Genomic DNA, 12,391 nt, shown 5'->3' with positions numbered 1-12,391 from the left:
ACTTTCCAGCCAACTTCTTAATCCCATTCCAGTCCAAGAAATCCATTTCTTATCTCTAGGAAAGGAAGTTATACTATTGTATATAGCAGCACTGTCCAACAGGAAAATAAGGCAAGCCACATGTATAATTAAAATTTTTCCAGTAGACACATTAAAAGAGTAAAGAATGAAATTAATTTTTAATGTCTTTTTCTATCCAATACATTTAAAATATTATCATTTCAATAGGCACTCAATAGAAAACTTTTAAATAAGATATATCCTCTTCATTTGTACATACCAAGTCTTTGAAATTGGTGTGTATTTTATACTTACAGCACATCTCAATTTCAACTTGCCACATTTCAAATGTTCAGTAGTCACATATAGCTATCAGTTTAGTTCAGTTCAGTCACTCAGTCGTGTCCGACTCGTTGCGACCCCATGAATCACAGCACGCCAGGCCTCCCTGTCCATCACCAACTCCTGGAGTTCACTCAAACTCATGTCCGTCGCGTTGGTGATGCCATCCAGCCATCTCATTCTCTGTCGTCCCCTTTTCCTCCTGCCCCCAATCCCTGCCAGCATCAGAGTCTTTTCCAGTGAATCAACTCTTCGCATGAGGTGGCCAAAGTATTGGAGTTTCAGCTTTAGCCTCAGTCCTTCCAATGAACACCCAGGACTGATCTCCTTTAGAATGGGCTGGATAGGTTATCATATTGAGCAGTACAGGTCTCTAACTGGGTATATTTCGTTACCCCCTAAAGGGCTTGGGCTCTGAAACTCAAAAACAAGGAGAAAGTCCCTGTTTCCTTACATTCTGTTATACCACTTTCCTGAAACAATAAGCAAAACCCAGTCTATATGAGGGTGGATATGGGGCTTCCGGTTCAGATGGTAAAGAATCTGCCTGCAGTGCGGGAGATCCGGGTTTGATCCCTGGGTCGGGACGATCCCCCTGGAGAAAGGAATGGCTACCCACTCTAGTATTCTAGCCTGGAGAATCCCATGGACAGAGGAGCCTGGCAGGCTATACAGTCCATGGGGTCACTACAGTTGGACACAACTGAGCAGTTAACACTAACATGATGCTGAAGGTGTCTTTGGGTGGGGTATGGGAGGAGAAAGGCCACGGGATAAAAAGAATACTTGGAAAAACAACTACTACAAAAACCTCAGTTAATATTTCAAAAGTATTAGCCTGCCACAGTGAGCTTTTTAAGTATATAAATATTGCTGTAAGATTGTCAGAAGAAATTTGTTTGTTATGGGCATAAAAGAAATAGTAATTTTATTAGCAGTTAAAAATTGCAGTAATATTGTTGTGTATTGTATAGCTGCTATGGTAACTGGAAAACAATGCAAAAGTCTGCAGTGCAGTGCTATTGCTGCAGGTAAATCTTATTACTATGACTAAGGCACAGATAAGTTCTATTAGTAGTTAAATCCTGCAATAATACCTCTGACAATTTTTTACTGCAAAAACTGTAAAACCCAAGGATAAGAATTTTATTACCAGGGATGATACTAATTCAAGCCTATGGTTGCACTTCATAGACTAGAATCTCCATTTAGGGGGTTAACTGGCAAAGCTGCTTCAATGAAAATAATTTCTATCATTTCAAAACTGTCATGGCACAGAGGATTTGAAATTTTGGGGTGGCATTTTCCATTTTTTTATATTCTATTTTCACTGTAAGCTTGGTGATATTTAAAGGCAATATAGAAATTATTTTAAATGTTAACTCTTTTAAGTAAAACAATTATAACATTTTGCAGTCAACACCTGGGTCAAATGGACAGGACAATTAAAGTTACTTATATCCACATGCAGATTAAGCCTGGGATGGAAGGAGATGATAAATCAAGACCTGAGTTAAGAGGGGTTTAGAAAGAGGCAGAAACAGTTTGGAAGAGGGGAGGGTTAGTAGGATGTACTTACTGGTACATACTGATAGGTAGGAGAAATGGGAACCTTAAGAGAAAGATAATTTCTACAATGCCAAAAGATCTCAGATGATATATGGCATGGAAGGTGGTCATGGGGATTGAGGCTAAGTGAATTCTTAGTAATTATTTAAAAATTCTGAGTATACATAGGTTATTGGTGTTCCACTCTAGGTAATCACTGAGTTTAATGGAAGACAAATAATGTTGAAAGTAGTTTATTTTGAGATTTGTTATTCCTTGAGGTAGCGATGTTTGGTAGCAACTAAGTATTGCCCAAGTTATTCTTGAAGGTCAATTTTTGATGTTTATTATGATCAATCTGGGTGTTCATTGGAAGGACTGATGCTAAATCTGAAACTCCAATACTTTGGCCACCTCATGCGATGAGTTGCTCACTGGAAAAGACTCTGATGCTGGGAGTGATTAGGGGTGGGAGGAAACGGGGACGACAGAGAATGAGATGGCTGGACAGCATCACCGCCTCGATGGACATGAGTTTGAGCGAACTCCGGGAATTGGTGATGGACAGGGAGGTCTTGCGTGCTGTGATTCATGGGGTCGCAAAGAGTCAGACACGACTGAGCGACTGAACGGAATGGAACGGATGTATTATTTTTGACTCAGTTTGCTAACAAACACAATGATGTACATTATTAATTGCTATTTATTGACTGTTTACTGTATGTCAGGCACTTTACATACTTATCTTCCATCTTCCATTCCATACTTATCTCAACATCCCAGAAAGGAAGAGTGATGATTTGTTTGACAGAATAAGAAAATGGGACTCGGAGAGGTGAAGTGATTTGTGTTAATTTCCTGCATGTATATTGAACAACTGTTTCTGAAAATTCTTTGAGAGCAGGGAGTGTACCTTTTATGTGCCATTAATAACATTTCATGTGATCAATACTCAGCTGGTATTCCCTACAGCTAAGTGAATAGAAAGATCTTAAAATATTCTATATTCAAGGTTCTCCAATAAATTTAGTTAGCAGACAGGTTATTAAAAAAAAAAAGTCATGAGGGAAGAAGTAGCTACTCTGTGGGGTCTCCAGGAGCCTATGAACTTGAGCTTAGCAACAGGGTTAAGGTCTGTTTTAAATTCCTCCATTCTAAACTTGGGCTCTTCTTAGCTACTTTTGCAACTAGGATGAAAAAGAAGAGTTTATATCCAAGATAAATACTTCCCCTAAAAAGAAGAACTATCATTTAAGAAACCCTTTCTTAGTTTTTTGAAATTTTCCACAACTTGAGAAAGATTCCCTAGGGTCCTACACACTCCTTCTCCTTCTCCTTCTTTTTTAAAAAATAGTTTTTGTGTGTGTGCTTTTTTTTCTTCCGGATCAAACCGGTGCCCCTTGCATTGGCAGCATGGAGTCTTAACCACTGGACCACCAGGGAAGTCCCCTCTTCCTTTTTAGGAAGGGAAAGAGTATTAAAAGAAACCAGAATAACCACATGAGAAAGTCTAAGAATTTCTGAAGAAGAAGAATAATAAAAAATAGGATGCAAACCCCTCTTGATTATCATGTGGGTTGTTCCTGAAGGACACCACAGATTAAAATAGTTTATGACCATTTCTATAAATTAGCCATTAAAAAATCCATACACTTAGAGTCTGTTAATGATGCAGAATATATCACTATATGAGATCATAATAGATGTAGGTTACAGTGATTTAGTAAGCCACTCAGGAAGGACACGAGAGAACTTTAAGATGTACACAAAATCAGAATCAATATAATTATTATGGTTATCTTTCATATTTTAAAATTAAGACTATAGTGAAATAAGTGATATCTATGTCCTTTTCTGTAAAATGTACACTGTGTTCTTGTAGTATTATTAGATCACTTTCTTTATTGCAAATGGAAATGGAATTAGATACTGGGTTCAAGCCTTCTATGTCTCCCAATCTATGCTGATTCTTCAGTCTCTCCTTTCTCTTGCCTCCCCATGGCTACAGATGAGCTCAACTCTCACCCATCACTGCCCTCCTTCCTGACCTTAAAGAATCCTTCCCTAGATGGTAACACCTTTAAAGCTATTTTTTTCCACACATCCTGCTCTCTATCCTTAGTAAGATCAAGAATGCGCTCTAGTTATTTCCAGGACTCATCTTGCTTGTTTTCTTTTCATATGTTAGTTTCCCTGTCTTCTTTTTCTCAATTGACTCATGGCTTGTAGGGTGCTGCTACTTCTCTGACCATTCCCTCCTGTCTCCTTCTCACTTTACTTCTCCCTCAAATGTTGAGATACCCCTCAAAGTTCATTCTTTGTCTTCTTTCTCTAAACCAGAGGTCTGTGGACTACCTAAAATTAAATGCAAATTTTTGTCTTAGGATAGGACCTATTTCTCCTCGGTACAATATCTATACCTTTCATCATCGTTCTCAAAAGGGTCCTTGGCTCCTTCAACAAGGTTAAGTGCCCCTGCCCTCACACTCTTCTTAGGTTATTTCATCCTCTCCTTTGCCCATAACCACTCTTTTTATATGCTAACCCTCCGAAACTCATCTATAATTCCTACCAGAGGGAAAAAGATCGATAGCGAAGGGGAAAAACTAGGATTCGTAGAAACGTTTAAGAATTACAACAAGAAGAAATCGCACCATGAACATTTTGTGTCCCTGGTGGCTCAGAGGGTAAAGCGTCTCCCCGCAATGCGGGAGACCCGGGCTTGATCCCTGGATTGGGAAGATCCCCTGGAGAAGGAAATGGCAACCCACTCCAGTATTCTTGCCTGGAGAATCCCATGGACGGAGGAGCCTGGTGGGCTACAGTCTACGGGGTCGCAAAGAGTCGGACATGACTGAGCTACTTCACTTTTGGTTATTGAATCTGGTTCATTAAGGACCAGCAGATCGAATGTTTGGTAGGGGATTGGCCAGGTCATTACAGTTGGTCAGAGGAAAAATCCCAGGAGGTTAAACCAAGGCTGTGTGCGCAAACACCCTAGCAGCTAGTGGCAGAGAGGGCACACCCAACCAACTCCTAGGGTGGGGATAGGAGAGAACAGGAGAGAAAACCACAGCAGCCCCACAGCTCACAGCTGCAGCGGAGCCAGTCCCGGGCTCCGCTCTGACTCCAGCTATAAATCCCGCCCAGCACCTTTGACCGACATCCACCTTCAGCAACCACCTTCCAGATCACTATAAACACTCTTTACTCCTCCCACCTAGCTCTTCCCTCCTGAAACCAATCAGAGGAATGGGAGGGATTGTCCGTAGAAGGTTCCAATTTTTTTTTTTTTTCTTTTAAAAGAAGGGTAGATTGTACGCCGCGTTCCGCCTGGCGGAAAAACACCTCCAGAACTAGGGGGTGGAGCTCTGTGATGGGCACTCTGCTCGGCCAATGAGTGTCCCCTGCCCCTCAAAGGCCCGGTCGCCGAGGTGGGCGGGGCAAGCACGGGGCCCAGCCAATGGCGGCGGGGCGGACGGAGGTTGAGACGCCGTGGGTAGGGTTAGTGTGAGAGGTGCGGCGGGGGAGGTAATGATGATGGTGGCGGAGGAGAAAGGCGGGGGAGGGGGTGCTGGGCGCTGAGCGGCGGCTCCGGCAGGGTTTTGTAGGGTGGGGGACGGTCGCGGGGCTACTGCGTCCGGGAGGGGGCGGGCGTGAGGCGCGCTGTCCGCCTGAGGGGCTGCAGACCCCGGCTCCCGGGAGCGCCGCGGCTGGCTCGGCTGTTCCATGTGGCTCCGGCGGGGATGGAGGACTCGGTGGCGGCGGCGGCGGCTTCTGCTGCGGCGGCGACGGAGGAGCGGCGCTGAGGAGGGAACCGGGCCAGACTCAGCCCGACAGCGGGATTAGAGGTGTGAGGAGGGGGCGGGAGTGGACGTGCTGCGGGGCCGGGGCTCGGGTACCGGGCTGGGGTCTTCTGGCATCGCCTGGGTGACAGGGACTGCCGGCGAGCCACCGCCTGCCTCCGCTGGGGGCAGGGGTCTGGCTGTGTGCGGGAGGAGAGGAGGCTCCGGCGGACTATTCCCTGAGGATGGGGGAGGGAGGCACCGCACCCCGCACCGGGCACTTGCCCCTTTGGTCATTGCTTCACGCCCAGGCAGGAGTTTCCATTTCCCTCCGGTTGGCAGCGAAGGTGAATGAGAGCCCAAGTGGCCTGGAGCCGGGACACTGCCCTCTCTCTGTCTTGAGATTTCCCTCCACTCCTCTTTTCCCATCCGTTTCCCCCTCCGACTCAGCAGCAGCATTCTTCCCCGCTCCTTAATTTGCTCCACGCACTTATTTTAGGACTCAGAGCTATTAATTATCACCTGAAAAATAAAGTTTATTTTAAAATACTCCACTCCTTCCTCTGACTGGCGGTGGACATTAAGCAGCATCTCTAGACTTTCCCGCTCTGCTCGCCCTTCTGTGATGCCAGGAGAAGGAGGTAGGGCCCCGGCTTTCGCCTCTCAGTTGTTGTTGATGCTGATTACCTGATGTGTTGCTCCACGTCTGTGGTGTGAGTTTTAATTTCTTCCTTGGTGTCTTGCATCCTTGACGTTACTGGCTTTTGAGGTTAGTGTTTTGTTTCATTGTTTGAAAAACATGCTGGAGAACTGGGGTTGTCTGTTGCAGTGTTATCTGATGTGGGTGGTTAGTCACTTCTTATGCTTCTCTTCTCATATTTTTTCTCTTTTGTTTTTGCTTTTCAGTCCTCCAGAATACATATCATATAACCCCCGAGGTGGAATGGTGATGTCTCCATGAGGGAACCTCCTCTCACTCATCCTGTCATGTGTATCATGCTCTTCTTGACTGGGGCATTCATCTAGGATGGGATTTACCCTGTGAAACAGGGAGAAGACTTTATGGACCCCAGACATCATTTAAGTTGTAGTTGAGTTTTTTAAAGTACAGACATACATGCAAAGCTTCTTGGCTTTGGACCTTCTGCTTTGTTAAAGCTGCTGTGTTGCTAACCCAGAACTGCTCCACTGTTTTGACTGATCATCATGGCTTCAGTTTGGAAGAGACTACAGCGTGTGGGAAAACATGCATCCAAGTTCCAGTTTGTGGCCTCCTACCAGGAACTGATGGTTGAATGTACCAAGAAATGGTAAGAGTGCCAGGGTGTAGAGTTTGCTGTGCTGTGGCCTAAACTTTGCTGCTTCTGACAGCAGATTTACCTTTCTGCAGTGCACAAGTATGGAAAAGCTGGGCGGGGTGCAGAAGACTCTCACCAGTACTATGGTGTGCACTGTTGCTGCTAGTACCATCCCTATGGGTTTTAATTACTGCCCTTCAGTGTGGCTCAGAGGACTGTTACTATGAGAGCACGCTAAGTACAGCAGACTTGGTCTCGAGGTCTTGCATCATTAGTGTTAGGATAATTTTGATTTTTATCATTTTAAGAGGATGTAAAAATGGCTATTGAAATATTGCAAACACATGCATATATTTTGATTAACACATATGTCTGTGTTTCAGTAGAGTTTTAATATAGAAATCTATTCTTGTAGGGTGGTGCTGGTCTGTTTTTTTTTTTTTTCTTTTGCTTAAAATAAGGAATTTTTCATTATCTGATTAATAGAATGCCGGTCCACATAACCTTAGAAATTCTTTTGTTATATGCTTAGTCAGGCAACTGTATTTTATTTTAATTGCCTAATGAGATCCATTTCTTGGCCAGACTTAAGGAAGCAATTAGTAGTGCTGGTCTATGATTTGCTGCTTTCCAGTTGAGCAAAGTAAATTTAGGGCTTTCTTTTCACTGCCCTGAATGATAAGCAAGAAGAATTCTTATTGGGCTTCCCTTGTAGCTCAGTTGGTAAAGAATCTGTCTACAATGCAGGAGACCTGGGTTCGATCCCTGGGTCGGGAAGATCCCCTAGAGAAGGAAATGGCAACCCACTCCAGTATTCTTGGTTGGGGAATCCCATGGACAGAGGAGCCTGGCAGGCTATATAGTCCATGGGGTTGCAAGAGTCGGACATGACTTAGCAACTAAACTACTACTTTTCTTATTAGAAGAAAAAAGTTAATCTTAAGAAAATGGTGCTTTGGGTTTTGATTTATTGCGGTGATTAACCAGTATTACTGCAAAAATAAGTCCATTTCATTGTTCACACAGACTGTAATTTCATGTCTGTATTAATCTCTCTTTTTATAAGATGAAAAACAACTTGCTCTACTCCAGAACTCTTAAAGCATATCTGAATATTTATTTGGAAACTAGTTTCCGAATGCTTTTCTCTTAAACTTGTTAGAATGTTACTTTATGTGCAACTCAAGAAGTTCAGGTACTGATTACCTACTTTATACTAGGCTCTGTAGCTTTAGAGTTGAATATGAAATAATCCCCACCCTCAAGGAGTCTAGGGCAATTACAGGTCATGTAAATGAAGTCTCTGTGATAGGTGCAATAATATAAATATGTGTGATGTAGGGATCTTAATCTGTCTCTATCCCCTAACAGTTAGGTATTCTTGGGGACAGGTTATTTACTCTTGAGAAAGGTGGTAATGGTATCACTTCACAGAAAGGGTTATTGTGAAGATTAAATGAGTTAAGACATGTAAAATGCTTGGAACAATGTCAGGCACATAGTAAATGCTCAACAAATGTCGTTTTTACTTACAAAGTTAGCAGAAAAGGAAATAACTGTTTAAGGGTAGGGTAGGGTATGGGATGACTTTCTGGGAGCTGAGCTTTGAAAGGTTCATAATAATTGGCCAGGAAACTAAAGGGGAAGAAATGAAGGATATTCTAGACGAAGCAACTGCTTATGCAAAAGCATGGAGGTGTGTGGTATGCCGGAAGTTCATGCGGTGTAACTGGATAATGATGGGCCTTAAAGTGGGAGGAATGCAGTGGGCTGTGATGTTTTAGAGGCAGGCAGGAGTGAAGTGCTATTATACATGCCTTGGACTTTATTCTGTGGGTGATGGGGAGATACTAAAAGGTTTTGAGCAGAAGAGACTTTAGGTTTGAAGACAAGTCAAAGTTAGTCGCTCAGTCCTGTCCGACTCTGTGAACCAATGGAGTGTAGCCCGCCAGGCTCCTCTGTCCATGGAATTCTCCAAGCAAGAATACTGGAGTGGGTAGCCGGTCCTTCTCCAGAGGATATTCACAACCCAGGGGTCAAACCCGGGTATCTGTGTTACAGGTAGATTCTTTACCGTCTGAGTCACCAGGGAATCCTGACTTTAGATTTTCATCCTGAAAAATCATTTGGATGACAGGGTGAAGTAAGGATCATAGTGGAAAGGGTAACTGGAGGCTGTGACGGTAGAGTAGCTATTGCAATACATAAGATTAGAGAAGAGGTTTAGACTAAGGCAATGGCAGAGAAAGTGGGGAGAATAGAGTAGAGGGACACAGGACACAAAATGGATAGTACTTAATGGCCATTTCAGTATGGGTCTGAAAAGGATGAGGATAAGGGAGAGGGAAAGGTCTGGGTTGACACCCAAGTTTCTGGCTTGGAGGACTAGTGTACTACTAACTCAGCTAGGGAATTCATGAGGAAGTTCCTGATTACAAATTATTCTCAACTTGGTCTTATACTGGGGACATCAACTATAAGATGGTTAAATTTGAATCTCTTTTCTTAAGGGAAATAGAATAAAGAATCAGGTGATTCTTTATTCACAACGTGAGTTTCTTCCCCATAGTTTGCATCATTCCTGGATTTTATTTTTCCTTGAGAAATATGTATGTTACTGTTAATGTGTCACAAAGTAAAAGCCAAGAATGAAATTTAACTTGATTATTGATGAATCAGTTCAGTTCAGTTGCTCAGTCTTGTCCGACTCTTCGTGACCCCATGAATCCCAGCACTCCAGGCCTCCCGTCCATCACCAACTCCCGGAGTTCACTCAAACTCATGTCCATCGAGTTGGTGATGCCATCCAGCCATCTCATTCTCCGTTGTCCCCGTCTCCTCCCACCCCCAATCCCTCCCAGCATCAGACTCTTCCAGTGAGTCAACTCGTCGCATGAGGTGGCCAAAGTATAGATGGCTCAATTACTTTTAGGGTTGGACATTATGGTATACCTATTAAATTAGATCTTTATGATAAGGTCTGGCCTTAACACAAGAAGCATTTGGATATTGTAGAATTTTTAGACGTGCAGTTCTAAATATTTTGCATTTCCCCCCATCTCATTTAAAAATACAGTTTAAAGTTAACAAGGTGACAATGCCCAAAGGATAATATATTTGTTTGATGTACTGGGATTTTATTTATAAGTGGATCCTTAAATAGAGCTTAAATCTTTTCATTATATAAAAATTTGTTGTAATAAGTTTTAGTAAATATTCTTTTTGCTTTACTTTGCATGAGGTCCTTGTGATAAATACAGGTTAGGCCAGATTTCTATACTTAAATCCTGTAGCTCTCTTTTTGTATTTTTCATGCCTCATTTTGCAAGAATTTTTCATGCCTCATGCTTGCAAGAATTTTTAAATTACTGAATATGTATGCTGAATTAGAATCTATTTAAAGGACATAAGAATAAAAATAGACTTGGGCACATAGTAAGAACATACATTTTTTCAGTTACATATACATTTTAGGTATTGTTTTGAGGGTATGGAAAAATAAAAGGAGAGGAAGGAAATTTATAGATGCCAATTGAGTAAAGGGAAAGAGGCTTTGAAGATAAATTACAGGTGTTGAGAGGATAAGAGAATAGATCTACTATATACATTAGAGAAGAAGAAATAAACTATAAAAATAACAGCCAGCATTCCATTAGGATTGTTCCTTTTGTTAGTAAACCATGTATACATGTGCCATACCTTTAGAACCTTGCTACTCCAAGCGTTTTCTGAGAAACAGGAGAATTTGCAAAGCCTGGGAATGAATCTGTTAGAACTGCTGTCCCTCAGGCCCTGCCCTAGACTTGCTGAATCAGAATCTGCATTTTAATGAGATCCATACCTTGGATTCCCTGATAGGTCAGTTGGTAAGGAATCTGCCTGCAATGCAGGAGACCCCGATTTGATTCTTGGGTCGGGAAGATCCCCTGGAGAGGGGATAGGCTACCCATTCCAGTATTCTTGGACTTCCCTTGTACTGGTAAAGAATCCGCCTGCAATATGAGAGACCTGGGTTTGATCCTTGGGTTGGGAAGATCCCCTGGGGAAGGGAAAGGCTACCCACTCCAGTATTCTGGCCTGGAGAATTCCATGGACTCTCTAGCCCATGGGGTTGCAAACAGTTGGACATGGTTGAGCAACTTTCACTTTCTTTATACCATGCATATTAAGGTTTAAGAAACAGTATTTTAAAATAATGTTTTCAACCTAAGTGCCCATTCATGACTTCAGGATAAAGTATACTGATTTCTGCATGAATTTGAAACTCAAGGGAATGAGATGAAACTTCAGGATTCAAGAAGGACATAGTGTGTTGATGAAAGAAGTTAATGGAAATCAGGATATGTTTTCCTGGGAAGAACGTGTCATTTCTGTGATTAAGGAGAGGAGAAATGTTTTCCATGTTCTCTTGTTGTGGCTGTAGGTTATGAACCTGGGCATGACAGCTAACAGGATGAAGGTAAGGGTTTCAGAAAGCCATCTTTAAGATCTAGGCCATGAGCAAACTCACAGCGTTTTACCCTTGATCAAAGGATGGATTCTGTTTAAGGGGTTTGGGGTTTCTGCTTTCTTACACTTTTCTTTGTTGCTGTCTTATAGTATTTTGCATTTGCCCAACATAGTATGTTTCCTTAGCTGAACAGTGTCTAACTTATAATTCTTTCTTGATGTAGTGGCTCTAGAAGTTAAGTCAGGAACAAAAACCAGAAAGACTTTTATTCATCTGAGAGGATACTGTACTGTTAAGTCCTGTTCCTCATCACTCTATAACCAGGTAGAGGCTCCAGTAAGTTTGAAGATGTTAAGTGTTTATATTCCCCTTTTCTTTTTGTTGTCCCTAAGTCATTTAATTATTAATCTCACTTAACTGATGTAGCTGTTGGCAAGTGGTGAGACTGGCCACTAGAGATGACTCTGTGACAAAGAGACTAGCTGTCTTTCCTCTCTTAGTTTGTTTCTTCTCCTTATTTTTAAAAAATATCACCTGCAGGTCTTAGATTTCTGAGAGAAGTCTTGTATGAGCTCTCAATGACTATTCAGCTGTTTAAGGAAACTACTTGAAAGTTGGCAAGTTGTGGTTATGATCATTTAGTTTGCAGAACTCAATTCCGATAGGAGCGCCCTAATACTTGATGAGAACTATTATGAGCATGTATTATATTTTCTGTGTATATCTCTGTATCGTCTACATATGTGAACATATTTTATCTGTTTTTTATATTTCTTCTATGTGAGTTTTTAAAAAGTATTTAAAGTACCATAAACTTTTCCCCAAAAGGCATACATATATTGGTTTCTGGTTTTTCTGTCATGTAAGAATTCCTTTTTCTTATTTTTAAATACAGTTTTAATTATAATTTATTTTTAAAATAGGTGACACAATCACATGGTTCAGAATTCTATAGGTACAAAAAGGGG

At 41.9% G+C, this 12,391-nt stretch overlaps 1 protein-coding gene across 12 annotated transcripts in view; it reads left to right on the top strand.

The window, feature by feature from the left end:
* EHBP1 (EH domain binding protein 1) overlaps positions 1-12,391 on the top strand; it is a 385,114-nt gene that overhangs the window by 13,867 nt on the left and 358,856 nt on the right. For 3 of the 12 annotated variants that reach the window (XM_055400518.2, XM_055400515.2, XM_055400509.2), the window contains exons 1-2: positions 5,604-5,741; positions 6,582-6,985. In XM_055400518.2, the coding sequence (XP_055256493.1) occupies positions 6,971-6,985 (15 nt within the window). In that variant the 5' untranslated portion in view covers positions 5,604-5,741; positions 6,582-6,970. Of the gene's footprint in view, positions 1-5,603; positions 5,742-5,885; positions 6,023-6,042; positions 6,445-6,581; positions 6,986-7,839; positions 9,035-12,391 lie in introns of those variants that run through there. The other 9 variants (XM_055400517.2, XM_055400516.2, XM_055400513.2 and 6 more) reach the window with 9 other exon arrangements.

The sequence above is a fragment of the Moschus berezovskii genome, chromosome 11 (genome assembly GCF_049115385.1).
Source record: "Moschus berezovskii isolate FMDL1 chromosome 11, NW_MosBer_1.0, whole genome shotgun sequence".
NCBI lineage: Eukaryota > Metazoa > Chordata > Mammalia > Artiodactyla > Moschidae > Moschus > Moschus berezovskii.
The sequence above is the reverse complement of the archived record's forward strand: the minus strand, read 5'-3'. Positions and strand labels throughout refer to the sequence as shown.